This window comes from Coccidioides immitis, assembly GCF_000149335.2.
Source record: "Coccidioides immitis RS genomic scaffold supercont3.3, whole genome shotgun sequence".
Lineage (NCBI taxonomy): Eukaryota > Fungi > Ascomycota > Eurotiomycetes > Onygenales > Onygenaceae > Coccidioides > Coccidioides immitis.
Window position 1 is genome coordinate 2,138,960 of NW_004504308.1, and position 26,691 is coordinate 2,165,650.

Sequence of the window (26,691 nt, forward strand, 5' to 3'; positions counted from 1 at the left end):
TTTTACTTGCTTTCTTTCCTATGGCTCTTTGTACTCTACAAGCTGTTTAGGCCCCTTAGACACGGGGTGATAAAATGGATTTCCTAGGCTTTTTCGTCCCTCCTGTTTTCTTCAGAACCCCGCCCTGTTCCTCGTTGTCAGATCCTATCAAAATGGATTAAAAAGATAAGAGAAATGAAAAGGAAGAGTTTAAACTAATAATAGCAGAAAGTCTAACATCCATTAACCACAAGAATACAGAGAACAAGGTACATTTATACTTAACCTCCACACTGATACAACTGAGCAAGCCTAAATGTGAAACAAATCCTGTTGAACGATGACGTGCGGGTTGGATCCCGGCCATCGAAGGAAAGCCACCAAAAAAAAAAAAAAAAAAAAAAAAAAGGGAAAAAGAAAAAGGAGCAGAGCCAGCCCTCCAGCGGCGTCGGCCTTTCAAGAAACTTTTGTAGGAAACTTCTAAATGAAGCGGCGAGGCTTAATTCTTCTTCCCTTGGTCGAGGAGCACGGGGGTTTGATTCGGGGGTGATTTCAGTGCGTGATGATGGCCGGTCGAGTTGAACTCTCCCAAGGTTTATCGGCACAAAAATTGACTTTTTTGTTGCGAACAGCAAAAAGTCAATATGTACTCCGTATGGACGGAGTGCTTCTGTACTCTGCATGTGTGTTATGTTTCATCCAACAATATCTCCATGCCTTTCGAACCTTGTGTGTGTGCGCGGGGGGCGCAAGTCATTTTTGAAATTGGGATGAGGTTTGTTTTGCTTGTGAATTTTGTCTAGACCCTTTTCTCGGCGCAACCCCGGGGGGGGGGGGGGGGGAGGAGACCAGGGGGCGTGGAGCGGGTGGGTGAAGGAACTCTGCCAGTTGAACAACCTCAACGCTTACGCTGACTAAACGTCGATCAGTGCATATGTACGGAGTATGCTTCTATGGAGTATGTTGGAATGTTGGATGATAATGTTGTTTAGATGCCGCACTTTGGATACCCGGTATGCATACATGCATGCTCCGTACAGCTGTAGTGTCCTCCGGACGTAATTTTGTACTAGAAGAAGCGGGAAGAGAAGAGAAGAGGATAGCAAGTTCTGCCCCCTCCCCTGATAAGCTTGCGCTTTGGCCTTGCAAGGGGGGATTGAGTTTGAAGTAACAACATACATACATCTATGTGGGGATCGAGAGCGTTGAGGGTGGTTTGGATCAGAACGTGCCAAGGGGGATTCCGGCGATGTATCGGATGGCAAGGGAAGAGACTGGGGAGGGCGGTCAAAGGGAAAAAAAATAAAAATTATACGTGTCTCCTCCTATTGAGATGGTTATTCCGTGCCTCTCGAATGTACAGAGTAGTTTGTACGTAAAATTTGACGTAGGCTATCTAACTGCGGAGGATCCTCTTGGACAAACAACAAGGCAGCAATCGAAAGCCCCTTGCCGCCAAAATACTCCGCAGAGGCTGGGTGGTGCGGCCAGGGACCGGGGGTGATTTGTGGTGGAGGCCTCGGAGGAAAAAAAAATTTGGGATGCTGGCATCTTTGTTCTCGTCCCTTTTTTCGACCCCCTAACCCTCCCTAACTATTTCCCCCCTTGAAAGCCTTAAAAACGGACTACCCCTGCCCCATGCTGAGAGGTTGCATCGCTGGGGCCCTGAGAGAGAAAAAGACACCAAGTATACGTACACTCTCCGCATGGGCATGGAGAATCGGCGATCGAAAGGTTACACAGAGAGGGATCTCGCCCTGAAAAAGTGGGTTAAGGCAAAAAAAAATAAAATAAAATAAAAAAAGATGGAAGGGAAGAAGAAGAAACACGGGACAAGGAAGAGCGATATTGGTGCATCTACTTGTATCTTCGATTTCATCTTCTTCTCTCCTCCGTGGAGACAAAGCCGCTCATAGATTTCAAACACGGCGGACTTCTACTTCCCTTGTTACATTCTCCTCGCTCCTCTTCCTCCTGGGGTGGAGCAGATTGCACGACCTCAAGATCTGACGATCAAATCCTTCTAGCAAAAGCTAAAAGCAGACGGAAGAAACTGCGCTGATGAAGTACATCATACGGAGTGCTCCGGAAACCACCAGCCTTTACTTTGGTTTTCGTCCTCTTTTCACCCCTCTCCTTCCTTGGCCGGACAAAAGGTGGCGAATTCGACGCAATCCGACCAATTCGCAAGCCAGCCGAAGAATGAGGGGAAAAAGAAATCAAATCCAAGGATCAAATGGATGAGACATTGGGTTGGCAAGAATCCCTCTTTTTTTTTTTTTTGGTTCTTGCCTCTCGGTAAATGACATGTCCGTTGATCCTTTGGTGTACATATAACGCGAGTATGGAAGTACTCCGTATGGGGTACGGAGTACATTGAGAGCACAGATATGCAAAAATCATGCAATGCATGGAAGTTTAATTTTTGGGCTTCTTTTCTTTTCTTTTTTCTTTTTTTTTTTTGTTTTCCTTCTTTCTAGAAGTTCTAGAAATTCAATTCCGGACTTGGATGTTCGGTGCCCTACCCAGAACCCCCTGCACGCCCCTCCCTTCCCCTTTCCACACTTCGTCCTTCTGTCCCGCGGTGCTGCGAGGGGACGTGTCTTGGGTGGGGACGGAGGAGTGAGGGAGGGATCGTGCGATCGGATATCATAGGAGGTATTATTATGCATGAGCTGGTCCATGTCAGAAACTGTGACTCGGGGGTCCATTCTGGGTCTCTTGTTTGTTGGGCATGAGCTGAGTGTGGAACCAGGAGAATCATGCTGGCTCAGGGTTGCTGAGGTGGAGAGTTGACGACGAAAGTGAAGATTAAGAAGAGGGATATTTGCAGTATAGCTACCGGGAAGGACGGCCTGAAAACAGGATTCGTGTCTGCTGTGCCCTCCCAGGCGCCGAGACAAGGTCTTTGTACGTCCATCCTTGTTCTGCGCGGATTCCACAAACTTCTAGCGAGGCTTTTCCCTCGAGGTCTTTCTTGGCGTTCTTGGCGCGAGGGAAGAGATGAGATGAGATTGAGATAAGATAAGGAAAATGATCGAGACACGGTCTGTGATTGGCTGTTATTTATCCTCCAATCAGAGTAAGAAGAATATCCGAAATGCGAACGCGAAGCGACGAATGCACGCTTTGCAGTGGATGCTCCAGAACTGTCAACCGTCGCCGGAGTTTGCATGAAGCCTGGCGGTTAGTTCCGGGTCCGAGTTATGTGCTTAGTTAACTGGTAAGCTTGTTAACGGCATGTTCGCTGGGCCTCGGTCTAATTCATCCAGCCAAGTCGCATCAAAGCCATCCATCTAATTCGCCCGCCCAACTGCAAATGTAACGAGGCCATTGGGATGCAACCAGACTGGGTACGTTGACAGCATAGCGTATGGATATCCTCCATTGGCGCAATGAGAATTGAGAGCGTGGGCCCTCCGATGGTTTCTACTCAGGTCGAGAGGTTTTATCCTAGCTGTGACTTTGAATTTGTGCCCTCTCACATCACTTCTATAGGCTCAAGCCTCAACTCCGTTGCGGTCGAGGCAACGAAAGACACATGGATAAAGAAACAACTCCTTACCATCGAAGCAATTGAGACACTGCCTTTTCAAACGCTGACCTGCAACGCCCGACGGCTCTCTAAAGTTGCTGGCAGGCCCATCGCCGGTACTCATCCTCAGGATTGTGTCGCACCGGAATCTGTGTCATCAAAAGTTCTTCTGTTTGGAATGCCGGTGTCAAACCCCACATGGGTGAGACAAAGATCACCGCCTTTGCTCTCCTTCAATTTCATGGGGTCAATTAGGATGCACAACCGGAGTTTCGCCCCTGGTATACCTTCATATCAGAAGCCTGTGTGAAGACACTCAGGCCTCTCTGAACAGTCGGGAATAGTGTGTGTATACAGGAAGAGCCAAATATATGTGTACCTCCCATATTTGATTTTGTCAGAGAGCAAAGGGATAGAAAGGAAGATAGAACTTTGTGGCACAGAGTGCTTCAAAGCATTTGCATTTTGTTTTCCTGCAATGGCTATCAAATGACAATCAGTGGGAGTGTGCGGGATTACTGCGTGGATGTAATTAGTCTTGCTGAGTCTATGATGGTTGCTTTCGCGTCACTGTGTATGATATGTTTGATGGCATAGACATAACATATACCAATTAGGCTTTGGACCCATTGAGATTGTAAATCCACCAATAAATATCTGAGTTTATTGCCAGTGCATTCTGGAGGTCAGCTTCTCATATTCTTAAGAATTTAGTAGGGGACAGGAGACTACAGTGGTTTTGTTGTTGGTCATGGTCTGAGAGAGCAAGGAAGCGGCAGGACAAAGAGCTGCCACACGGAGACAAAAATTAAGGATTAATCTATTATTGGGTGGATTGTTACTCTGTATTTTGTAGAGTGTGTAAGAGAAGCCTGAACTGTGCTGGGTGAAGTTCTAAATCTGATATACAAAAAAGTTATAAGTTTTCGTTCATCGCGTTCTGGCTGATGGCGCGGTGTGGTCGTGACGTCACGGGGGACCTCCAGCTCGGCCGCGGATTGATTGGCCAGCGGGATTAACTCTGGGCGGGTTCGACAGCGCTAAGGGCTCCAGCTAAGGGCGGTTAGGGCCGACAAACAAAATCCGAGCCGCGTCCACGCTAACTCGTTTTAGGTCTTAGTGTCGGCTTTGCGGGTTAAGAGCGGCGCGTCGATATATCGGTGTGTGGGCACCTCGTCACCAAGCGCGATGACATCCCTCTTTTGCTCGTTGCATTGAACTGCCCTGACTGCTCTCGCCGCCTGCTGCTCAGTGGATTTTCACGCTCCTGGTGCTTATTAATAGAATACTCCGTCATGGCACCACCAAGGCAGCGCGGAACAGCCGCTGGCGGCCTTGACGATTCGAGATCAGAAGCGTCTACTGGCCAGCGAGAACGACAAACTGGAGCCACCAAGGGTCGCAGGGCAGGAAATACTGCTGCTTCTGCTGCTGCTACAGCAAGCAAAGATGCGAGACAACCACAGCCAGCAGCAGTTGTGGGTGATCCTGAACAGGGCACAGCGGAAAATCCAGGTGTAAGTGCGCCTCTAGCAATTCTTTTTTTTTCCCCTCCACTTCAATTCGCGCGCGTTGTAATTAGTACAATTTTTTTTTTTTTTCTCGAGTTCTACGTTATGCTGCTGTCCTTTCCTCCCCAAATTCCCATGACTAACGGACAATCCCTCTTTTGTTTTTTTCAGATAAACTGGTCTAGCATGCCCCTCTCCGTCCTCCATCAATATCGGTACGTCCACAAGCTCCAATGCCCCAGCGCATTCTCCTCACGCATCAACCCCATCCTCCTCTCACGAGGCATTGGCTACCGTTCCCCCACCGCCATCGCAATGCGCAACGCTCAGAAGGTCGCGAAAAAAAACGGCGACAAGGGCAAAAACTCTCAACCTTCTTCCTCCAAAAACCCGAAAGACTTTAAATCCACGACAGGCGAGGGCCTTCAACGCAGTCGTATAGGTACCGCTTACGGGCGAGTGTCCAAGGAACATCTAGCGTCGGCGGTGAGGAAACACTTCAATAACACCGCGATATCGGAGCAGGACGCCATCGCCAAGTTTGTCTACAAGGTTTCTGAAGAGAGGAAAGGCAGAGAATTTCGGTATAGGTTTCAACCGTCATAGTTGGATGAATCTGTTAACGCGATGGGCCTTGGTATGGTATTTTTTTTTTTTTTTTTTTTTTGGGGGGGGGGGGGGGGGGGGTTATTGGTGAAGTATGGAGTTTCTGTGATTATGGGAAGGATTTATGATTCAGGATTCTCTTCACTGTGTTCTGGCGTTATCAATGGTGCCATATTATGGTGTGCTTAAAATACCCTCAGTCATTTGTGATGTCTTCTCCTTCTAAGCCCTTTTACAAGGCTTGATTCTATAGTACAACAATTCTAGATATAACTACAGGACGCTCCCATATATGTGATGTTCAATGGAGAAAGTCTGAAAGTTTTTGATGGCCTTTGAACATTGATAGCTAGTATGAAGAGCAAAGGTGGGTATCATTTGTCTCAGGACGTTATAAACAAACTGCAACTAGACCTTGAGGACCCTGAACCTTGAAAATACAAACAGGCATACTAGGCAGTCTTTGAATGACACAAAAGCAAGATGACATTTACACACTCCCTAGTAAAGACCTAGGTCGGCACAATTATCACACGGCCAAATACGGAGTACATTTGGAAATTTTATACGACAAAGCGACAAACAATTGGCGTATACCACCCAGTTCTATTTCCTACCCGGTATTCTCAAATCCAATTTCGTGCATAGTTGATATTTTCAGCACTCATGTATATATAAGTTCATGTTATTCCATAGTCCTCATCATGTCGTTCCCGGAGAGTGGGAAAAATGGTACCCTGCCCCTAAATGAAGAACCGAGATCCCTCTCTCACGACTGACTTGATTTGCACAAACCAGCCAATAGCAGGCTATTTTAGGGGTAAATTAATTGGATCTATTCCTATCTTCTGTTAAGCGAAGGGATAATCATGGGCCACGAAGCTCACTTCCACGCATTTAATCCGGCCCATGGATCATTATGCGCCGAGGTTGAGCCGGGTTGGCCACCTTGAGGTTGGCTTGGAGGCCGCCCTGGACCTTGTTGATAAGCTACAACACCGGGATTCGTCATGTACGAGCCCGTCTGAGCATTATATCCCGAGGAACGATGAGGTCGGGGGGGAGGTGGGGGAGGAACATACCCCTGGGGCATGTAAGGCGATTGACCTGGATATCCACCATATGGAGAAGGGCCCGGGCTAAAGTATTGTTGGCCTGGTGGTGGTGAAGTCGGTGTCTGGTAGAAGTAGGCCATGGGGTTGTAAACTTCTGACGTGTGCTGTTGGTAAGGTTGAGCTGGGTTATAGACTTCGGGAGGAGGGGGGTTGCTGGCTGAGTAAGAAGGATATGATATGGAGGAAGGTTTCTGATTGTGGGGACTGGGTATCTGTCCTCCAGCGGCAGCGGACCCGCCATGATGGGGAGAAATGGGAGAGGATTTCGTAGCTGAGGATGATACCTTGATTGCACTGGGTCTCGGCTTAGAGGATGATGGTGACGTGGAAGCAGGTTCCATCGATAATCGTTCCATCAGTTGTTTCAATTTTTCTCGCTCTCGGTCTTCGTGGCCTGTGGAACTCTTATCGCGCTCGATCTGGTTTAACAGCTGTGCTCCTTCAGACCGACGGTTGTTAAGGAAAGTATCCACGTTCTTCTTCAGGCTATCGACCGTATCTTTCATCTGCATATAAAACGTCTGCGCTTGGTCCAGACCCGACAGAAGCTCCTTAAATGCTTTATGGACTTTCCGATATTTTGATATCACGCTATTTCGTTGTCGTGATAGGGTCTCATATTTAGATTGCTCTGCTCGCACCCGTTTATCCTGCAACAGGTCTCCGTATACCTTGGCTAGCTCCTTCATTAGAGCGGTTTGCTTGTGATTTGCCTGAAGTAACCGAGTTTGATGTGGTCTAAACTTCTCCAACTCCGCCTGGAAGAGTTGCTCTTCTTGGTTGGCTATAGATTTCTTATTTAAAATGAGCACGTTGGAGATGTCATCGTTATGAACCTTCGTTCTGTGTCAGTATTGACTCCTTTCTTTATTGTTAAAGCAGACGACATTACCTTGTCTTTCAGATCCTTTAACGTCTGCATTCGGTCCCTCTTAACAAGATTCAACTTTCGCAGCAGCTCTTCCACTCTTGTGATTTGTTCTGACACTGACACAGTTCCTTCTCCGAAGTCCTCATCCAATAGACTACCTTCAGGTGCAGCAGGATAAGGACTGCTGGTCCCGCCCTTGCCCTGTTTTGACCCGGCCTTAATCATTGCCTGCTGGAATAGAACGTCTGCTTCTCCTGATTCACCAGCTGCATGCATGTCCTCGAAATCTCCTTCGTATTGTCTGAGAGTGACCAGGAGTTGGGAATCGCTTGCGCTTGCTTCATCAATAGTCCCACGATAAGTCCTAATATCGCTTCTCAAAGTCGCAGTAAGTCGTGAGCTTGGTTGCTGGGTCCAATCCGCCCCGTATTTTGACCGCATCTTCTCGCAGACACTTTCTTCCATATCAAGCTGCTTGGAGCACTGTTCCAACGTGCTGAGCAGAGTAATCTTGTCTTCTTGTAGATCATCCAGTGTTCCACGGAAAGGTTGGTGGCTTGCAACTTCTGCGCACCACGATCTAAAATCTTCATCGCAAGCCAGTTCTTGATCTATGCTTCCCTTCAGGATATTTAGACTTCCCGGTAGTTTCAGGAAGTCAAGGCCAGCAGCCATTTCTCCGTTGGCAGCTTCAACCTTTTCCACTTCAGCACGAACAAGCTTCGCCTTTTCTTCATCATATAAGCTTGCAGACTCCGTGACAGACATTGGCACTATCTTCTGGAAAATATCTGGACCTATGATCCGCTGGATGTCCTGACCTTGATAAAGCTCACTAACGGGAATGGCTTTAGCGGCAGGGAGCTTGGCGATCATCGACAAGGACGCCTCACTGGGGACTGGCTGGTGGTAAATATAATCGTTATCCCGCGTAAAGGAGACAAGCTTCTCCTGGACGTTTACGAGATGCCGCCGAACGATCTCTACCATGGTCGGGCCTGTGTCTGAGTTTAGATTCGACCCTGCCGGAACAGAAGAAGGGAACGATTTGGCTAAGCCAAGGGCGGTGTTCGACTGCTTTTCTGCTAGTTTCAGCCGGCCAATCGAGACGCCATGAATTCCGGTGCCATCATCAGCAATGGCTTGATAATATCCGGCGACTGATGATAAATGCGACGCTTTTATCAGAACTAAGGTGGCCCACACTTTTTCAAAGGTTCCTTTAGTAACATTCTCCTGGACTCCTTCGCTGGCCTGAGAGTAAAGGTGAGCTGCCTGGCTGGCGAGTTTAGCTAGGAAACCTGGCTTCTTCTCATCCCGTACTTGCTTCTCGAGAAAGACTTCTTGCGCCTGGGCTAAGGTAATTGCTATCAAAGTCTTGACCGTGTCACGGCTCAAATCGGTGGAAGGGGCGTGGAGGAAATTGTCATTGATGTACGTGAACATGCCGGCTGAAGCCTGGAACGAATGATAGGCCGTTTTTAAGCCAGTATCGTCTGAACGACTCTGGTTCGCAGCGTGACAGGACAGGACAGCGGAGATATTGAAAATTATGGATGCCTTCTCGTACGCTAACGAGTACTGAGAGGTAGCCTTGCGAGTAAAAGCATCGTACCTGGTTGATCCAAATGAGTTTTAGCCTATGCGCAATTTCACCAGTGAAGTCAAGCCAAAACCACCCATACCATGTGAAAGATATTTTGATATGATTCTCATCAACTGGGAACCGCAAATCCAGCAATTCCAGTTGCCCGTAATACCGGTATAGCAGGTCGCGTCCAGTAGCACTGTCTCTCCCCGCTCCCCGCATGTCTTGCCGTAGCCTATTTAACGTCGCGCATTCTTCGGAATATCTCTCCGGGTCATCGCCGTATGTGTGGCGGATATATGATTTCAATGGCTGAATCCAGTCGATTTCGTTCGTATCCTTGAGGGGACATGATATCATGGGTGACTGCACCATGTTGCCTGAGGGGTGTGGAAAATGCTTGCCGACACGAGGCACAGCAATATCACCACGTTATAGGTACTAAAGAGATCGCAAGATGGGTTAGAAGGATAAAACGGTATTCACTGTGGTGATTTGGTTTCGGCCTGGGACGATGACCTAATGTTCGCACAAGGTGGGCGGTGGATGGGTCGGGTATAACTCGTGGAGTTTGAGATCGGTGAGGCGGGCGCTCTGAAGGAACGATGCTTTATATGATTAATGCCTGTAGATACGGGTAGATGAAACAGTCGAGAGGCGTCAAATAAGCAATCATAAGTTGAATCGGCAACCTGATGTTGTTGGGGTTTAGATGTAGGGTGACGAATTGCGAGGGGCTTTCCAGACCGTGGTTATATATGACGCTGCAAGAGGCAAAGCTGAGGATTGATGTAACTAAATAAGTACGGCGTTAAGGTGACTTCGAGCCTATCGTACTCAGCGCCATTGAGACGATGCAGTATCCATGGCCATTCTGCAAGTTTTTACAACATTAAAATTTACTCTTGTTGCCTTGTCGCCCTGCAAGTCTGATGAATCAATAATTTTTTTTTTTTTCCAAATTAAATCCTCTTTTCCAAAGGCACTATTCGGCTACCATACATAAGCGCATGCACCGCTGCAAGGATCAATGCGAAACACCTGAACATTAATTCAACCTCAGAGCAAGTGGAGATGAGCTTGCCAAATAATAATACAGCGGAAGGAAATCCCTGAATCTATAAGTCAAATCATGAATGTATGTATTCCCGGTATGCAGATCCAAAAAGGGAAACGGGCTTTTTCAGCAGAATATACATGGAAGAAACTCAAGCAATGCAAGAACGCTATGAGCAAAAGCAAAAGCAAAATCAAAAAAGAGGCTCGGGTAGTATTGATTTAACCGGAGCCCGAAGCCTTCTTGGACTCGTCGTGATTATCAGAGTTGTCCTGGTTCGAGCCCTTCTTTTGGCTGGCGTCGGACTTGCCCTCGGTGCTTGAATCGGTTGGCTTATGGTGCTGGTTCATTAATTTGTGCCAAGCAGCTTTAAGGAAACCCTCGCCCTTGTGAGGATCAGCCGACTTTTCGGACTTTGAATCGGGGCTGGAAGCGGATCTAGGAAAGCTAGTGTCAGCCGGAGAACAGAGAACACTAGCTTCGACATGGTTGGTTACCTGTCGTCTTTCACGTTCATGACCCTCTTAGCGGTTTTATCACCCATCTCATCGGCGAGGACCTCCAGGATGGTCCGTTGATTTGCAGTGAGATACTTCGGCATCGCGACCTTGAACTGAACCTTGAGGTCACCATTTCCTCCGCGGCGGCCACCCAGTTTCCGCATTCCCATTCCAGATAGAGTGATCTGGTCACCAGTACCAGTTCCGGTGGCCACTTTCACCTTGACTTCGCCGTCAAGCGTTGGAACAGTGACCTCGCCACCCAGCAGGGCTGTCGTCAATGGGATTGACGCAGTATAAAGGACGTCGGCACCGGATCGGCTGAACCTTTGGTCAGGAGCAACCCTGATGAAAACAAACAGGTCGCCTCGTTGTTTACGGGTGCCAGGCTCTCCAGGTGGCACGTCACCTTCTCCAGCGATCCGCAATCTCATGCCATCTTCCACACCCCCGGGGATATCAACTTGAACGGTGCGTCGTTCTCTAACGACTCCGTTTCCATGGCAGCTTGAGCACTCAGCGCCTCTAGGAATCGAGCTACCTGTGCCATCACAGGCTCCGCAGGTACTCGCCATTTGGAACCCGCCCATAATATGGACCGTTGTTCCTGATCCTCCACAGGCGGAGCATTGTGATCTCTTTCTTCCAGGTTTTAAACCCTCTCCTTGACAAGAATTGCACTTGACTAGAGGGGTGATAAAAATATCTTTTTTGGTTCCTTTTGCCGCATCCATGAACGAAACGTTCGTTTGAACTTCGATATCTTCACCGACAAGCACGGTTGACTGGAACGGTGAACCTCTTGCAGTTCGACGCCGGCCTGCGCCGCCAAATGCATGCGCAAAGAGGTCCTCAAAGTTAACCTCGCCGCCAAATCCACCGAAGCCATGGAAGCCGCCGGCCGAGGCACCTCCGAACGGGCCACCGCCAGCAGCGTGAGGATTAAAGCCGCCATTCTGATCAAATGCTCGCGCTCCGAATTGGTCATAAGCCTTCTTTTTCTCTGGGTCCGACAACATTTCGTAGGCGGACTGGGCCTCCGCAAACTTGTCTTTGGCACTGGGGTCCTTGTTTGTATCGGGATGGTACTTTTTAGCTAGCCCGTAGTACGCACGTTTGATATCGGAGGCAGAGGCATTTTTGTTCACCCCAAGGACATTATAAGGATCTTTGACGGTCGCCTGGGCAGGAGCAGATGAATGAAAGGACTAGCCATGTCCCCAATCAGTATACAAGCTCAAATGTGGTAAATATGGTTGGCCGACTTTACCCTTGCATGGCTATTAGAGCGCTTTCTCGGTGATTGGATATATGATTTGCGTTCATAACATGATTTGCTGGCACAATGAAACGATCGCGATTGTATTTGCCGGGAGATTCCCGTGCATTGGTTTGCGCAGCATCGAGACGAACGCAGAAGTTGTGAAGGGAATGTGGCCGCCATCGGCATGGCTCGAACCACACCACTTATCGCAAGTAATAGATCACGGATAATACGTAATATCAGACTGTAACTGGGTATAAAACAAATATGCGACGAGGTGACGGGTGAGAAGACGAGAGAAGGGAGAAAAAAAAGCTGAAGGCGGCCTTGATCTACATCCATCGTGAAGATTCCATGAAGGCAAAAGTTTCATCGGGAAAAGTGTTTCGCCGAGGCCGCCGCGCCGGGTTGAGCTTCACCTCCGTTGATTCATCGTTCTCGACTGGCAGCAACTCCAACGCGACGGAATTGCCTTCTCCTCGTTCCTCTGACACCGTTGTTGAATTCCTCCCTGTGAGAGCTCGCCTGTTTTTTGAAGCGATTTCTCATCTAGGCCACCTACACCCCGTCCCGCCGAGCTTTTATCAGATCCCCAGCTGGGAGCATGCTTCGAAGTTCAAGCCTCCCCTGGAGGGCTGTGTTCCGCAAAACACCTCGAAATATACTATGTAGATCCCACCTTGCTCCGGTTAGGCTTAACGCCCCTGTATCATCAGAGTTCCGCGCGGCGATTGCCTCGAGATCTTTTCCCTCACTTGCACATTCTTTCTCTTCGAGCCCAACCAGACGAAAAGAAAAGCCGACACCTTCACAACAGAAGAAAGAGCGCGAAGAAGGAACTGAAACGGACGTTGACCGTGAAGAGCTGCCCAAGCCCGAAGATTCTGGAAAGGATGGGAGGTCGTCAGACAACCCTGCACCTATACCACCGTCGGGCGGACCAGCGGAGTCACGGCCGAGTGGCGCTGGTGCGGGAGGCAGTGCGGGCTCATCCGGGAGTGGAGAAGGGGGAGGAAAGAGAGGGAGAAAGAGTGCAGCGGAGCGCGCGCTCTCCAAACCCTCAATTCCCGATGTATATCCGCAGGTGATGGCGATTCCGATAGCGCGGAGGCCGTTGTTTCCTGGATTCTACAAGGCAATCACAATCAAAGACCCCAACGTTGTTGCAGCAGTCCAAGAGATGATGAAGCGAGGTCAGCCATATGTCGGTGCATTTCTGTTCAAAGATGAAAATGCGGACAAGGACATTATCGAGAGCATGGACGATGTTCATGACGTTGGAGTTTTTGCGCAAATAACAAGTGCATTTCCGGTTCATGGCGATGAGAATGGCTTGACAGCAGTTCTATATCCCCACCGCAGGATCAAGATGTCTTCGCTGCTACCGCCACAAGAGAAAGCAGCCAAGGAGGAACCCGAGTCACAAGCTCAAAAGGAGGCACCGCTGGATAAACAAGGGGATGTTGTCGCCAGCTTCGAAGAGGCTACGATGGAGCAGGCGCCGAAGGATGTCCTTAACTATGAGCCAACATCATTTCTACACAAGTACCCGGTTAGCATAGTTAACGTTGACAACCTTGCGGAAGAGCCTGTCGATAAGAAGAGTCCCGTTATCCGTGCTGTCACGAGCGAAATAGTCAACGTCTTCAAGGACGTAGCGAATTTGAATCCATTATTCCGCGATCAAATATCCACCTTTTCTATGAGCCAATCCGCTGGGAATGTGATCGAGGAACCAGCTAAACTCGCCGATTTTGCGGCAGCTGTTTCTGCTGGTGAAATTAAAGAGCTACAGGACGTTCTGGAAACGATGAACGTTGAAGAGCGCTTATCTAAAGCTCTTGTGGTACTCAAGAAGGAACTTATGAACGCTCAGCTACAATCGAAGATCTCCAAAGATGTCGAGGCCAAGATCCAAAAACGACAGCGAGAGTACTGGCTGATGGAGCAAATGAAAGGTATTAGGAGAGAACTTGGCATTGAGTCCGACGGAAAGGACAAGCTAGTCGAGAAGTTCAAGGAGAAAGCAGAAAAGTTGGCGATGCCGGAAGCTGTCAAGAAAGTATTCGATGAGGAGTTGAACAAGCTTGCGCACCTGGAGCCAGCTGCGTCTGAATTCAACGTAACTCGAAACTATCTTGACTGGATAACACAGATCCCATGGGGTAAACGAAGCGCCGAGAACTTTGGGATTAAAAATGCGATGACGGTCTTGGATGAAGACCACTACGGCCTCAAAGATGTCAAAGATCGCATCTTGGAATTTATCGCAGTAGGGAAGCTTCGTGGAACTGTGGAGGGCAAAATCCTCTGCTTCGTTGGTCCACCTGGTGTGGGTAAGACCAGCATCGGCAAATCTATTGCTCGTGCCCTCAACAGACAATACTATCGATTTAGCGTTGGCGGCCTGACGGATGTAGCGGAGATCAAAGGTCACCGACGAACCTATGTGGGTGCCTTGCCTGGACGTATCATTCAGGCCCTTAAAAAGTGTCAGACAGAGAACCCGCTCATTCTTATCGATGAGGTCGATAAGATTGGCCGTGGACACCAAGGTGATCCGTCTTCGGCGCTGCTTGAACTTCTGGATCCGGAGCAGAACTCGTCTTTCTTGGACCACTACATGGATGTTCCCGTGGACCTATCGAAGGTCCTCTTTGTTTGCACAGCAAATATGACGGACACCATTCCACGGCCTTTGTTGGATCGTATGGAGATTATCGAACTATCTGGGTACGTTGCCGATGAAAAGATGGCGATTGCTGAACGTTATCTCGCTCCTGCTGCAAAGGAATTAAGCGGACTGAAGGAAGTTGATGTGAAGCTGGACAAGAATGCCATTGAGGAGCTTATCAAGTCTTACTGCAGAGAAAGTGGAGTTCGGAACTTGAAAAAGCAGATCGAAAAGGTCTATAGAAAGGCAGCCTTGAAGATTATTCAAAATCTGCGCGAAGAGGAACCTACGGAAGAGGATGTGGTGAGAGAAGAAGTTAGGGCAGCACAGGAGGCCGTGAAGAATGGAAAGGAAGCAGAGGACTTGAATCGGGAGACTCCCTTACTTCCAGCAAATGTCCCAGATGATGTCCATGTGGTCATCACGAAGGATAACCTGAAGGATTATGTCGGCCCACCAGTCTTCACCTCCGATCGACTCTATGAGGTCACTCCCCCTGGTGTCGCCATGGGTCTGGCGTGGACGAGTATGGGCGGTGCAGCACTTTATGTCGAATCGATCTTGCAGTCTGCCCTGACACCATCGTCGCAACCGGGATTTGAACAGACGGGTAATCTCATGACTGTTATGAAGGAATCGACTGTTATTGCGTACTCTTTCGCCAAGTCTGTTGTAGCCAAGGACTTCCCAGGGAACAAATTTTTCGAGAAGGCCAGACTCCACCTACATTGCCCTGAAGGTGCAGTTCAGAAAGACGGTATGTCTCTGCCACCTTGAGGTTGCGCCTTTTTCCAATTAAGAGGTTTGCTGACTGACTTCGCCTTCCAGGCCCGTCCGCCGGAATAACCATGGCCACCTCATTGTTATCTCTAGCCCTCGATCAGCCCATCGATCCGACTATTGCCATGACGGGAGAGCTTACTGTTACAGGTAAAGTTCTCCGGATTGGTGGACTCAGAGAAAAAACCGTCGCCGCCCGCCGTGCAGGAGCCAAAACTATCATTTTCCCTTCGGATAATATCTCCGATTGGCTTGAACTCCCACAGGTATTCTTCCCTCAATAATCATTATCAACCTTAAAGTCAGTTAACAAGCTAACCGAGTTCCGTTGAATGAAATATAGAATATCAAGGAAGGAATCGATGGACATGCTGTTAGCTGGTACTCCGAAGTCTTTGACCTCGTCTTCAAGGACCTTGATTCCAAGAGAGCCAACAACGCATGGCAAGCTCAGCTGAGCGATTCGGAGAAAGCTGATGAAATTAAATGAATGAATGCCACATTGACAGCAGTATGCAGTGACGTCTAATCTGTTTACAGTTACACTGGGGCTCTGTTGTCATCCTAATGATTTCCCTGGCTTTCGCGCATATCCATGCTACACAAAATCTTCCTATTTGTTGTCTAACCAGCATATACACATGCATCTCTCCCACCTCTTTTGCATGCTCTGGAGTTTTTCTGTTTTCTTTTTGTATAGTGTGGGCAATTGATCATATGTATGTACAGTACCCACACCCGTGTTGTGATGCTTGTCCCCCCTTTTTCCTGCGAAAAGAACTGCACAGCCTTGGACTATTATGCTGTTTGCATGATGGATAGATTTTTGGTATTCTTTTTGTATTTTCTTATTCTGTGCTTTCTGCTCCCTTGCCGCCTCAGGTGATGATGTCGGGCGTATGCAGTGGAAGAATCGTACGCTTCCATAGGGCCGAGAAAAAAAAAACTCTAAAGACACTCCACTCGTTCACTGGGCTGCGCTTTTTTGGCTTATTACTGTTTTTTTTGGGGCATTGTTTGTTTACTAGCAAGCTTTGGCATCCTTGTATATTACCTTAGTGATTATTTTGTCTACGAAGAGATGATCTGATTGAAGAACAAAGTCTGGGGCACAGGCAGAGTGCATGCAGCGAGGTGCATTGATGTAGAGACTGAAGTGCATGCATGTTGGGGACGTACAGACACTCGAACAGTGTGTGCATACCAAGAACGGGGAGACGCAAAGCCGCAATTGACCGGCTCCGGGATTTTCAGTTGGACGGGATACCGTGAAAAATATCCCTGCGAATTGGCGGTGCAGCCTCCAAAACGCTCAAGTTAAAGATTTATTTTCTACAAATTCCTTTGGATGGGTCCGAGCTTGATGTTCTTTTTTGATGTATGGCTTTGTTCCAACCTGTGATAGCCACATCTGGGATTTGGGGTTCCATGGGATATCCTTCGCTTTCCATCCAATGGTCTTTGAACTACAGGATGGCGATGAAGAAATTTAAGTCGGCTAAAGCGCATGTGAATGATTGACATGGAGGAGTCAAGGGGTCTCATGGGTGTTTTAAAAAGGATGAAGATGAGACGAAGCAGGGTAACCATCTCTAAAACAGGGCCACCTGTCAGGATTTATTGATCTGACTCTACACACCGAAATCCCAGAAGAATCCGCAGAAGGCAAAATTGCACACGAGATGGCAACGATGACGGAATGAAAGGAGGAGAAGGAGGCTCGGAAGAGTACCGCGTCGGTAGCTTGGTACTATATGCGTTGGTCAATTGGAGCCAGCGCAGCTTGCTGGCATTGAACGTGATCGGTGCTGAGCACGCTTTGCCCTAAAGTGACCTAAGTTGGCAAACAAACAGGGCTTGCGAACAAACTCCGACTAATGCAGAAAATGCAGATGCCTTGGTGTGTATGTAAGGCAGTGGAGGGCTGCGGACGCCTTACCAATGCGAATGCCCAACAGATAACGGGAAACGCTCTTCGAATGATATTTCCTTGCTGGGATATTTCGAGTTGAGAAAGCCGGGCAAATCAGGGTAGAGAGGGGGGGAACCTGGATCTGTACTCAGTGCAGCGGACATGTAACTAGGAATGTCGGCGAGTGTCTCCACTGTGCATTATCCCGGGCGTGGGCTTAAATGAAAATGGGAACCGCTGCAAAGTCTGGGTCTGGAGAGCGAGAGAACCACAGTACGACCACGGAAGCCAACCCATGGGTCCCGATATGAGATCACTAGAGTTTCTGCATCCAACAAATCGGCGATGCAAGAGGTTTTTATATCCTGGGAGGCCTTGGAGAGCGGGAAGGCCTCGTCGGGAATTTCTAGAAAAATCACGCAGGGAGAGTTGCTTCACTTTGCAGTGTGTCCGGGGGCAGGCCTACAAGGGGTGTTTCTCCCCTGGCGTCGCCTTTATTGCTGTTGAGAGACGGACGGTTATTCGAGCGAGGTTCTTTGTATGTAGGGTCCGGCATGTTTCTCTCGACAAATCGCGGCTCTGGACCGAATAAATCATTATCTGGCACCCTAGTTTGAGACCTTATTGCTGTTTGTTTATTTGACGAAATTGCGATCTTATTATTGAGGAATTTTTCCGTTGGCGGTGAGACCTTGGTGAAAAAAAAAAGGGCTCGAAATTTTCATCCCAGGCTATTTTCCTGAAAAGCCGATCATCACCACCGCCCATCAGCCTCATTCTGGTGCTGATTTTCTCGCTCTTCACGCTGCCGCTCGACTCAGCAGGCCAATTCCTTGCCGCCAAAGTTACATTGAAGAAAGCAAGTACTGCAATAGAATGTACTATCTACCCTCAACCTATCCGCCAACAGAATCAAAGAGAACAACGCAGCGTCACCACGGCCTCCCCGTCCCGCACCAAGTGAAAGCTCCTCCTCATTTCTTTCCATTGATGCCCACTTGATCTAGAGAAGCAAATCTATTCGATTGCCTTGCTGCTATCTTGTTTCTACATCCCCGTTTTCTGGTGCTGCCATCCTGGGTGGGCGATATCAACCGACGTCGGTGCTTAGCGAGGAACACTTTCGCCTCCACGCTCGTACTCATACTGCCTGTTTGCGTGATCGTGTTACACCGAAGGAAGAGCAATACCCCTCTCAGCGTCCGCGAAACCCAATGCACCTGGAAGCTATTTAAATAGGCTAATCGACAGTAGCGACTCCTAGTTCTCCAACCTTCACCTCGTTGCTGTCCCCTCCCCGAAACGCCTTTCGCACGCTCGCAGGGAGAGGTGATCCGGACTCGATTGGCCCCCTCATTACACTTCTTTTCATATGGACGTCCCGACCGTCTTGAGCCGGTTGTCGTCCTGGTCAGTTGTAACGCGGCGGTCGAGCCAGAGCTCGTGTCAAGTCGTGCTGCATGGCCATCTCAATTGCGGACACTTCCGGCCCGTTTCTGGACCCCATATTACCCATGCCTAACCTCAAGAAATCCGCCCCTATTAAACAGAGCTTCCTGCATCGATTGGGTTTGCGAAAATGGCTGGCAAAGGAAAGCAAAGGCCCGCAGAACACTCCCGCCCCCAGACCTCCCTCTCCCGTGCCGCCTCCTCTCCCTCTCCCTCTTGCCGCGCCACCACCACCCATTGAACCGCGTCGGCCTGTCAAGCGGCCCGACCACGAGAGTAGCGATATTAAAGACAATAGCGATGACAAATATGGCATATCTCCTCCTCAGAGACGATCTGTGAATAACGTAAACCTTAGTTTTGCTGCAGAAGGGGATTTGGAGACCCAAAAAGCTGAACGTAGAGAGCTTTTGACCCCCAGCGAAAAAACTGAAAAGAGTCACCGTCGCGCTATTTCTGCCGACTATCGCAGGCCGCTCAGCTCCGTTCGAACGAGATCTTCACGCGCTCTTTCCGCTCCTCGGTCTTCGGCGCCAGACTTCTCTTGGGACGATAATTCCTACCTTACCACTCGCGCAAGTTTCAGGAACTGTTCTCCTATTCTCGACAATTGCGACACCCCAACTTATGCCGATACTGCATCTGGCTATGGAGAAGACTTTGAGCACGTGTTGCAATTGGAATTGGACAAAAAATGGATTTTGAACTTGAGTTTGCGCTTTCGGGACAGGTCGGACCGCGAAAAATTTTTCATCACCTATGCGGAAGCTCCTAACCGCTGGCGGAGAGTGACTGTGACCTGTGATTATCGGGACGCGGAGCCAGACTCTCTCGAACAGGATCTCAAGGAACTACGTTTCCACCGCGACAAAAATGCCCGAATATACGAAGCCATCAGGGATTCTATTGACGAGATCGAATTCTATGATACCGTGACGAATCTAAAATTGCAGACCCATGAGGGACGTTTGCATGTTCATGTCACCGAAGATATCAACGAGGTTATTCCTTATCCGCCAATTTCAAGCATTGCCCATCTAAGTCCGCCACTAATCCCGGAAAGTCACATCGCTTTTCATAGCCATCTGTCTGGTTTCGTCTACCATGTGAAGCTGAATGGAGAAAACTACGTCAAAAAAGAGATAACCGGCCCAGATACGGTTGAAGAATTTTTATATGAGATCAACGCTTTGCATGCTTTACTAGATTCTGATTGTGTGATCAAGTTTAAAGGCATCTTAGTGGATGATTCTGTGACGGTGGTCAAAGGGCTTCTGCTTGACTTCGCATCCCAGGGCTCATTGGCCGACTTATTCTTTGACTACAAAGGCAAGATAGAATGGATTCGGCGAGAGCGCTGGGCTCGACAAATTATCAAGGGCCTTGCCGATATCCATGAAGCTGGGTTTGTTCAAGGAGATTTCACAGTGTCAAATGTGGTTGTTGATACAAATGATGATGCCAAAATCATTGATATCAATCGGCGCGGATGCCCGATTGGCTGGGAACCTCCAGAATTCACCAAAAAGATTGAAAGCAAGCAAAGAATATCAATGTACATTGGCGTGAAATCGGATCTCTTCCAACTAGGCATGACCCTCTGGGCCATGGCTATGGAAGAAGATGAGCCTGGAGCGCAGCCTCGTCCCTTGAATATCCCAGGTGATTTAAAGATACCTGATTATTTCCGAAACATAGTCCATATTTGTCTGAACCCAAGGCCCCAGAATCGTCTTTCTGCCAAGGAATTGTTGACACTATTTCCACAGGATCTGCCTAACCACGCTCTGGAAAAGTTCTTAGAGTACCCTGAACAGGATTCTGGCAATTTCATCACTACCCAGAGATGTGACGTTGCGGATTCAGATGTTTGCCATCATAATCACCAGCCGGATGGCTTTTGGGAGCAACCAGCTGACAGCATCCATATCCACAGTTTGCCCAATTCTAACCGGAGCTTGGACAGTGATGTGCACAGCAATGTGGCGCTCCACCTGACAACAACGCGTCGAACAAGCGCGAATTCGACACAGTATGACACCACGAGGTTGCAAGATGAAGTACTAGATGACCACGTCTTGCCTTTTCCTGTCGGTGATCTGTACTGCCCAGACGAAGCCAGCCTATCAGTGGAGCCCACTGACAACCACCCTAACCTTGAAGACTTCACGCAATGTGAACTAGACCCAAATAATTCTAGGAATCCTTTTTCCTGCCAATCTGTTTTGAACACGGGTGTCTTTCCAATTCAGCAGGAAACGCAGTTCGATTCACTGGAACCTGGAAGCCAGGCTACTTGTCCCAAAATAATCGTCTCTGAAACGAAGGAACTTCCGGAAGTGCTTACCGGTGTTGGGGGACATATTCCATATTCTTTCGAAAACCCTTTCATTCTAAGCAACGGGAAATCCAAGGCGCGACGAGTATATTCTGACCCTGACCTACTTTCTAAGACATACCCAGCGGGGGCAACTTCTAGCAGTGAAGAAGCCACTGCTGATAGTGGGGATTTGAGCAGTGCTGCTTGTCACAAACCTACCCCACAAGTATTGTACGCATCAGACTTCAACAATTTGCTTTTGTCAAAGCTACCCATTAACCCGGCTTTTACGGCGTATTCGACTGCGAAGGCAGACCTGGGGCTGTCGGCTCACAGGCTCGCCACCCGCATTTCTTTCGTGGATAAAGACAGTATTTCTGCGATGCAACTTGATACCCCCTCGATACCTTCCGATGACCTTTTCACATCGAATTTACCTATCAATCCGTGCATTGACGACATTAGACGATATTCCAAGCGGTACTCTTCCTCCCACGACAGTCTCCTCACGTCGCAATTGCCCATCAGCCCTGCTTTCAGGGCGTCTTTGCTCCAACAAGCAAGGTCATCCAACAATGACCAAGTTTTAAACATACCTTCGTCTCTCTGTATTAATGAGCTATCTTCTTCCGACGCACTTCCTGCTAACGATTTATTCACATCGAATTTACCATTAAACCCGGCATATACATCGGGATCATGAATATCTCAAATCTTTTTCACATCTTTTTGCAAACGCCGGCAATTTTGTACTCCGAAGATAGTGCACTCATATATATGGGTTGCTTGTGGATGTCTACTTTACGCTGTCGTCCTTTTTCTCGCCCGTTTTAAACAATTACATGCTATTTACATTTCTACCCCGGCGACGATAGTATGATATCGAAGTTAGTGTTGAAGCGCAGTATCAAAATCAGCATGGTGGAGTTTCTTTCATACTTTTTTTTTTTTTTTTTTTTTTTTTAAAGATGCTATGCATTTTTATTGTTTAGCAAGGGATTTGGATCAGGATTCCGGACTGGGATTATTGAGCATGTCCTGGCGGATCATTTGCTTCCGTGGGCCATGTCTGCTGTGGAGCATCGGTTTGATAACAAAGGGGGGTTGGACAAAAAAGGGAAAGGGAATTTCAACACCAGGATTTTGTGTTTTTCATGAGCAACAGTTATATGGTTTGTTTTTTGATAGGTGTTTAGGTTTTCCTTCTTATGGGCATTTTGCGACCTCTTTTTAAATCTCTCCTGAGTTCCAGCTGTGGTAATGCCCCCTCCTATTTTTATGGTTTTAACAGTTATCAATGGAATGGTATATGTGCTTTAATGACCATGAATCTTTTAATTTTTCCATTCAAGGGGGAATGAGGGAAGCCTTTCCCCCCTGTTCCAGAAATTAAGAAAATAAAAAAATAAAAATAAAAATAAAAATAAAGAATTAGAATTAGAATAGTTATACACTAGGACTAAGAAGGTACATAAAATTATTTTGAACTTCGAAAATAAGCGCAACCCAGTTGACCGATTCATCATAACGGTATTATAGCAGTCTTATTTCCAACACCGTTCTGGGCGCCATCGTATGTGCATGTTAGGCATTTTGAACTTGCCCAACCTCCTCGGTCTTTTCAGGAGGAGGTCGCGGTTCATCTGCAGAATGAGATTCTGGCTCTGGTTCTGTTTCTGCGGAAGTATTATTCTTTTCTTCTGGTTGATCCTGAGTGGTATTTTCTGTGTTGGAATCTGGAGATGGTTGATCTTTTGTTGCAGCTTCGGCTGGTAGGTCGTCAGAGGGCCTTTCGGGGGAGCTTTCGGGCTTCGAATCCGGTTCAGATTCCTTCAGTGGTTCTGCCACTGGGGCCTGGGTTTGTTCCTCGTTCTCTTCTTGCGCCTGTATTTCTTCTTGTTCGGGCCCACTGGGTTGTTCATGTAAGGTTCCATTCTCCGTAGGCTCAGTGTCCGCATTGACCCCGGGTTGCGAGAGTTTATTGGATGTATCGGTCATCTCAGTTTGCTCTTCCTGTCCTAGCTTCTCTGGCAATGACGTTATCCCATCCTCCCCTGGTGTCGCGACAGCTTCGGAAGATTGTTCAGATGGTGTCGACGGGGTATCATTCTGTAGAGTGTCGAGTTGTTCGACATCTGTCTCTTCCTCCGTCTCTTCCGTAGGCTCAAGAGCAGAGGTATCCCCCGTGGTCTTAGAACCATCTTCGTCTTCAGCAGCCTCTGCTATCGTGCTGACAGCAGCACCCGTTGATGGCGAATGACGATGTCGTCTTGTCGTTGCTCCAGTTCCCAAGGAGGAAGCGGAATCTAAACTTAACTCAGGCTGGCGTTTATCTTCTTTGCGTAGTATTGTCATTTTTCGGCCTGCTTCATCCGGCTTGCTCGTTCGCGGTTCTTCCCCTTCTGCTTCAGCAGGAATAGTATAGTTATCCTCCGGGAGCAAATTGTACATGTCGCAGACGGTTTTGAAAAAGACATGGAGTCCATCGTGGCCCTCCACTTGCCAAAAGACCTCTCGATGCTGGAACCAGGCGTGTGCGAAAATTCGATATACCCTCCGAAAGATGTTCGTCAAATGTCTCATGCTCGCCTGAGGGCCACCTCCTGCCTCACTCCCTAGGGTCAATCTGCTCGGGAAGAATTTGGGCGATGTGAGAATGTTTGTCGCCCAGTCGAGTGTATGACAGCAATAGTCAATCGCGCAGCACGCTTTAGGCGGATCATGTACTGCGCAGAGGTACTGCCATTCAGAGGCGCGCATTTCAGGACACGTTTGTACCGAGCAGGGAGGAGTTTCAGCGAAGAAGGCAATGACGATATTATTCGCCTTCATAGTGAGGAAACGGCATAGTTCGTAAAGCCAAAGAGAACGTTCGACGCCCTCTGGAGGTTCGGCGAGCTGCTCTGCCGTTGCGCGGTTAATCGGGATCACGGTCGAGGAACCGGGTGGACGAGTGTAGTCTTGGTAGGAAGCTTTGAGGTGTTCTTGGAGTTGGAAAGGAGAGTCGAGCTATGAGCCGAGCAATAGTTAGCCCTCGAATCTATAACGAGAGATTTGAACCGGCAACACACTTGTGAGAGCGGAACCAGCGGTGGCCCGGAGGCCATATCTGCGGCCTTGGTGCCCGGGCGAATTCGCCGCGTAGAAGCGTCATCTTGCGCAGGTGATGCCGCAAGGGGACTATCGCTCACGGTGGGAGATTTTGGCCCAATCTGCACTTCGGTGAAGGGAGGTGGACTGGGCAGACGCGGAGAGCTTGAGGGAGAAGCTCCTAACGCCGTCATTATGGATTCTCATGAAGCAGTTCAAAAAGTTCCGAATGCCCAGTGACGCTGCCTCCGGATGTCAGATTGCCTAAGGCCGGCAGAGTGTGTGGTTGGTTGAGCTTGGGGAAGTGATTGCACAGTTGCACAGGTCGATATTAATATAACGGATATGCAGTTTCTCCATATTATGCCCCGAGAGGATGTATGGAGAATGAGTTTAACCAGCGGTTAATTAAGGTAACTAACTAGTAAACTTTTGGAGTAACTAGTTAACTAGTTAACTTAGTTAGTTAGTTTAACTAGCGGGTTAACTAAGTTAAGTTAATTCTTATGTCAGCGCCAAGTTTTGCTACCGTTGCGCTGAGGGAAGAGGTGCAGCCAGCGTTAGGATTTATCTCCCCACGGAGCGCAGAAGCGGAATAATTTATAACGTGATAATAGTCTTGTGTTGGCTGGTTTGGACTGCTCTGCTGAAATGGATATCAATGAACTTGATGAAGATGGCCCTCCGGAGCTGGTTTCCATCGAACCCAATACATCGGAGCGTCCAAAATCCCCAACAGATCTCAATCTTCCACGGGTCCCAATTACTATTGTAACAGGTACTCAATTGCCGTTATGCCATTAATTTTGTTTTTATTCAAGCCACGAAGCCGCTTTACGGAGGATTATGCTAAAGGATGACATGCAGGCTACCTGGGTGCTGGAAAAACCACGCTCTTAAACTATATCCTGAATGAGAGGCACGGGAAGAAGATTGCTGTCATATTAAATGGCTCGTACATTCCTTCCTAGGGATATCCCCTGATACAACCCGGCTCTATGCTAACGGGTTGAATGTAGAGTTCGGGGATTGTATGTTTTCGGGCTGCGAATTCACTTCACCATTCCTGACCCTTCTTTAGCTGCTGATATTGAGAAGTCCCTAACTGTCAATCAAGAGGGCCAGCAAGTCGAAGAATGGCTTGAGTTGCCAAACGGCTGTTTATGCTGCTCAGTGAGGTCAGTCTGCCATGGTTGTTATTCTAACTAATTCAAAAATCTCACGTGTTTCCGTAGAGACACCGGCGTCATCGCCATCGAATCCCTTATGAGCCGGCGTGGTAGCTTTGACTATATACTGTTAGAGACCACCGGGCTTGCCGATCCAGGGAATATAGCTCCCTTGTTTTGGGTTGATGATGGACTCGGAAGCTCCATTTACCTCGACGGCATTGTCACCTTGGTAGATGCAAAGAATATATGCCATCTTCTTGACCAGCCGGCTCCTCAAGAAGTTCAAGAGAACCGAGGTGGTGCAGTTCTAACTACCGCACATTTACAAATTTCACATGCCGATGTGGTGATCTTGAACAAGAGTGACCTTGTTACGGCTGAGGAGCTGGAGCACGTTAAAAGGCGCATTAGAGGGATCAATGGCTTAGCGACAATCCATGTCACTGACCATAGCAAAGTACCACAAATTGAAGGAGCACTCCTGGAACTTCATGCCTATGATAAGCTCGCGAATTTTGACTTTAGTGAGAAGGGCCAGAGCCAGCTTGACCCCGTATGCGTTCCGTCCCCTCGCGCTGTTAATCGCATTCCATATTTTTCCTAACCTGCAGTTCTAGACCATCTCCACCATTTCATTCGCAGTACCAGATTTACCGCAGTCGAAACTTCCCCTTGTCGATGAGTGGCTGCGTTCTGTACTATGGGAGCGCCAACTCCCGCTGTCGTCGTCTCATAAGCCTCAAGAGGACGGCTCTCTAGACTTCGACCCCCATCGCCTCAAAGCAATTATTCGCCTTACCAACGGCAATATTAAAATTGTGCAGGGTGTTCGAGACATATTTGAGATCACAGAATCCGAAAAACAAGACCCTTCTTGTGTGGTAGCGTCCAAGTTCGTTTTAATCGGTAGGGGACTAGGAAAGGATCCATCTGTGTGGCAGGAAAGTTTGCTTGGCATGCTTGGAGATGTTAAAAATATCGTTTCGAAAGTCAGAGAATAAGGCCTCTCATTTTGTTTAAAAAAGTATTCTGTGACGTTTGGCTGTCTGCATAGATCACACGCTGGCAAGAGACAGCAATGATATCCCGCTGGATGGTATGCCCTATTCCGTTCCTCTCTCAAGACAGCTTCAGGAAAATAGACCTACAAATGTGACAAACAGTGAAGATAATGATGATGATGACCTATATAATATAACCTGGATATTATCATAACATTGAAGTTGGAGAACGGCGGAAGTTTTCCGGCTCTTGGCGTACGGCGGAAC

General features: G+C 48.3%; 8 protein-coding genes across 8 annotated transcripts; 5 read left to right on the plus strand and 3 right to left on the minus strand.

Annotated features, from left to right (window-relative positions):
* Nucleotides 1-3,012: 3,012 nt before the first annotated feature.
* Nucleotides 3,013-4,333, plus strand: CIMG_12103 (uncharacterized protein; the record flags this gene model as incomplete). The annotated part of the gene is made up of 6 exons (XM_012358561.1): nucleotides 3,013-3,061; nucleotides 3,115-3,165; nucleotides 3,268-3,332; nucleotides 3,417-3,716; nucleotides 3,872-4,042; nucleotides 4,232-4,333. The coding sequence occupies 6 exons, from the start codon at nucleotides 3,013-3,015 to the stop codon at nucleotides 4,331-4,333; spliced, it is 738 nt and encodes a 245-aa protein (XP_012213984.1).
* Nucleotides 4,334-4,809: 476 nt separating this feature from the next.
* Nucleotides 4,810-5,631, plus strand: CIMG_08147 (uncharacterized protein; the record flags this gene model as incomplete). Its single annotated transcript, XM_001240983.1, has 2 exons — nucleotides 4,810-5,031; nucleotides 5,197-5,631. 2 exons carry the CDS (start codon nucleotides 4,810-4,812, stop codon nucleotides 5,629-5,631), a joined length of 657 nt encoding a protein of 218 aa, XP_001240984.1.
* A 536-nt stretch (nucleotides 5,632-6,167) lies between these two features.
* Nucleotides 6,168-9,957, minus strand: CIMG_08146 (vacuolar protein-sorting protein bro-1). The gene is made up of 3 exons (XM_001240982.2): nucleotides 9,303-9,957; nucleotides 7,639-9,232; nucleotides 6,168-7,582 (listed from the first exon to the last, which is right to left on the minus strand). Exons 1-3 carry the CDS (start codon nucleotides 9,578-9,580, stop codon nucleotides 6,515-6,517), a joined length of 2,940 nt encoding a protein of 979 aa, XP_001240983.2. The 5' UTR covers nucleotides 9,581-9,957; the 3' UTR covers nucleotides 6,168-6,514.
* A 182-nt stretch (nucleotides 9,958-10,139) lies between these two features.
* Nucleotides 10,140-12,332, minus strand: CIMG_08145 (chaperone DnaJ). Its single transcript, XM_001240981.2, has 3 exons — nucleotides 12,033-12,332; nucleotides 10,760-11,970; nucleotides 10,140-10,700 (listed from the first exon to the last, which is right to left on the minus strand). The coding sequence occupies exons 1-3, from the start codon at nucleotides 12,210-12,212 to the stop codon at nucleotides 10,484-10,486; spliced, it is 1,608 nt and encodes a 535-aa protein (XP_001240982.2). The 5' UTR covers nucleotides 12,213-12,332; the 3' UTR covers nucleotides 10,140-10,483.
* A 298-nt stretch (nucleotides 12,333-12,630) lies between these two features.
* CIMG_08144 (ATP-dependent protease La) lies at nucleotides 12,631-16,582 on the plus strand (the record flags this gene model as incomplete). The annotated part of the gene is made up of 3 exons (XM_001240980.2): nucleotides 12,631-15,457; nucleotides 15,529-15,746; nucleotides 15,824-16,582. 3 exons carry the CDS (start codon nucleotides 12,631-12,633, stop codon nucleotides 15,968-15,970), a joined length of 3,192 nt encoding a protein of 1,063 aa, XP_001240981.1. The 3' UTR covers nucleotides 15,971-16,582.
* A 1,361-nt stretch (nucleotides 16,583-17,943) lies between these two features.
* Nucleotides 17,944-22,507, plus strand: CIMG_08143 (serine/threonine protein kinase). Its single transcript, XM_001240979.2, has one exon. It carries the CDS (start codon nucleotides 18,853-18,855, stop codon nucleotides 21,862-21,864), a length of 3,012 nt encoding a protein of 1,003 aa, XP_001240980.2. The 5' UTR covers nucleotides 17,944-18,852; the 3' UTR covers nucleotides 21,865-22,507.
* A 67-nt stretch (nucleotides 22,508-22,574) lies between these two features.
* CIMG_08142 (Mob1 family protein) lies at nucleotides 22,575-24,609 on the minus strand. The gene is made up of 2 exons (XM_001240978.2): nucleotides 24,233-24,609; nucleotides 22,575-24,170 (listed from the first exon to the last, which is right to left on the minus strand). The coding sequence occupies exons 1-2, from the start codon at nucleotides 24,443-24,445 to the stop codon at nucleotides 22,746-22,748; spliced, it is 1,638 nt and encodes a 545-aa protein (XP_001240979.1). The 5' UTR covers nucleotides 24,446-24,609; the 3' UTR covers nucleotides 22,575-22,745.
* Nucleotides 24,610-24,815: 206 nt separating this feature from the next.
* Nucleotides 24,816-26,639, plus strand: CIMG_08141 (CobW domain-containing protein). The gene is made up of 6 exons (XM_001240977.2): nucleotides 24,816-25,029; nucleotides 25,119-25,202; nucleotides 25,271-25,282; nucleotides 25,333-25,429; nucleotides 25,487-25,976; nucleotides 26,041-26,639. Exons 1-6 carry the CDS (start codon nucleotides 24,903-24,905, stop codon nucleotides 26,422-26,424), a joined length of 1,194 nt encoding a protein of 397 aa, XP_001240978.1. The 5' UTR covers nucleotides 24,816-24,902; the 3' UTR covers nucleotides 26,425-26,639.
* The last annotated feature ends 52 nt before the right edge of the window (nucleotides 26,640-26,691 follow it).

Coding starts and splice junctions, on each gene's coding strand:
- CIMG_08146 (XM_001240982.2), bottom strand. CDS start 9,580: ATGGTGCAGTCACCCATGATATCATGTCCCCTCAAGGATACGAACGAA. Junction 9,233..9,302: donor ATCAAAATATCTTTCACATG/GTATGGGTGGTT, acceptor TGGATCAACCAG/GTACGATGCTTTTACTCGCA. Junction 7,583..7,638: donor TAAAGGATCTGAAAGACAAG/GTAATGTCGTCT, acceptor CACAGAACGAAG/GTTCATAACGATGACATCTC.
- CIMG_08145 (XM_001240981.2), bottom strand. CDS start 12,212: ATGCCGATGGCGGCCACATTCCCTTCACAACTTCTGCGTTCGTCTCGA. Junction 11,971..12,032: donor GCTCTAATAGCCATGCAAGG/GTAAAGTCGGCC, acceptor GGACATGGCTAG/TCCTTTCATTCATCTGCTCC. Junction 10,701..10,759: donor ATGAACGTGAAAGACGACAG/GTAACCAACCAT, acceptor TAGCTTTCCTAG/ATCCGCTTCCAGCCCCGATT.
- CIMG_08143 (XM_001240979.2), top strand. CDS start 18,853: ATGGCCATCTCAATTGCGGACACTTCCGGCCCGTTTCTGGACCCCATA.
- CIMG_08142 (XM_001240978.2), bottom strand. CDS start 24,445: ATGACGGCGTTAGGAGCTTCTCCCTCAAGCTCTCCGCGTCTGCCCAGT. Junction 24,171..24,232: donor CGCTGGTTCCGCTCTCACAA/GTGTGTTGCCGG, acceptor CTCGGCTCATAG/CTCGACTCTCCTTTCCAACT.
- CIMG_08141 (XM_001240977.2), top strand. CDS start 24,903: ATGGATATCAATGAACTTGATGAAGATGGCCCTCCGGAGCTGGTTTCC. Junction 25,030..25,118: donor CCCAATTACTATTGTAACAG/GTACTCAATTGC, acceptor GATGACATGCAG/GCTACCTGGGTGCTGGAAAA. Junction 25,430..25,486: donor TGTTTATGCTGCTCAGTGAG/GTCAGTCTGCCA, acceptor GTGTTTCCGTAG/AGACACCGGCGTCATCGCCA.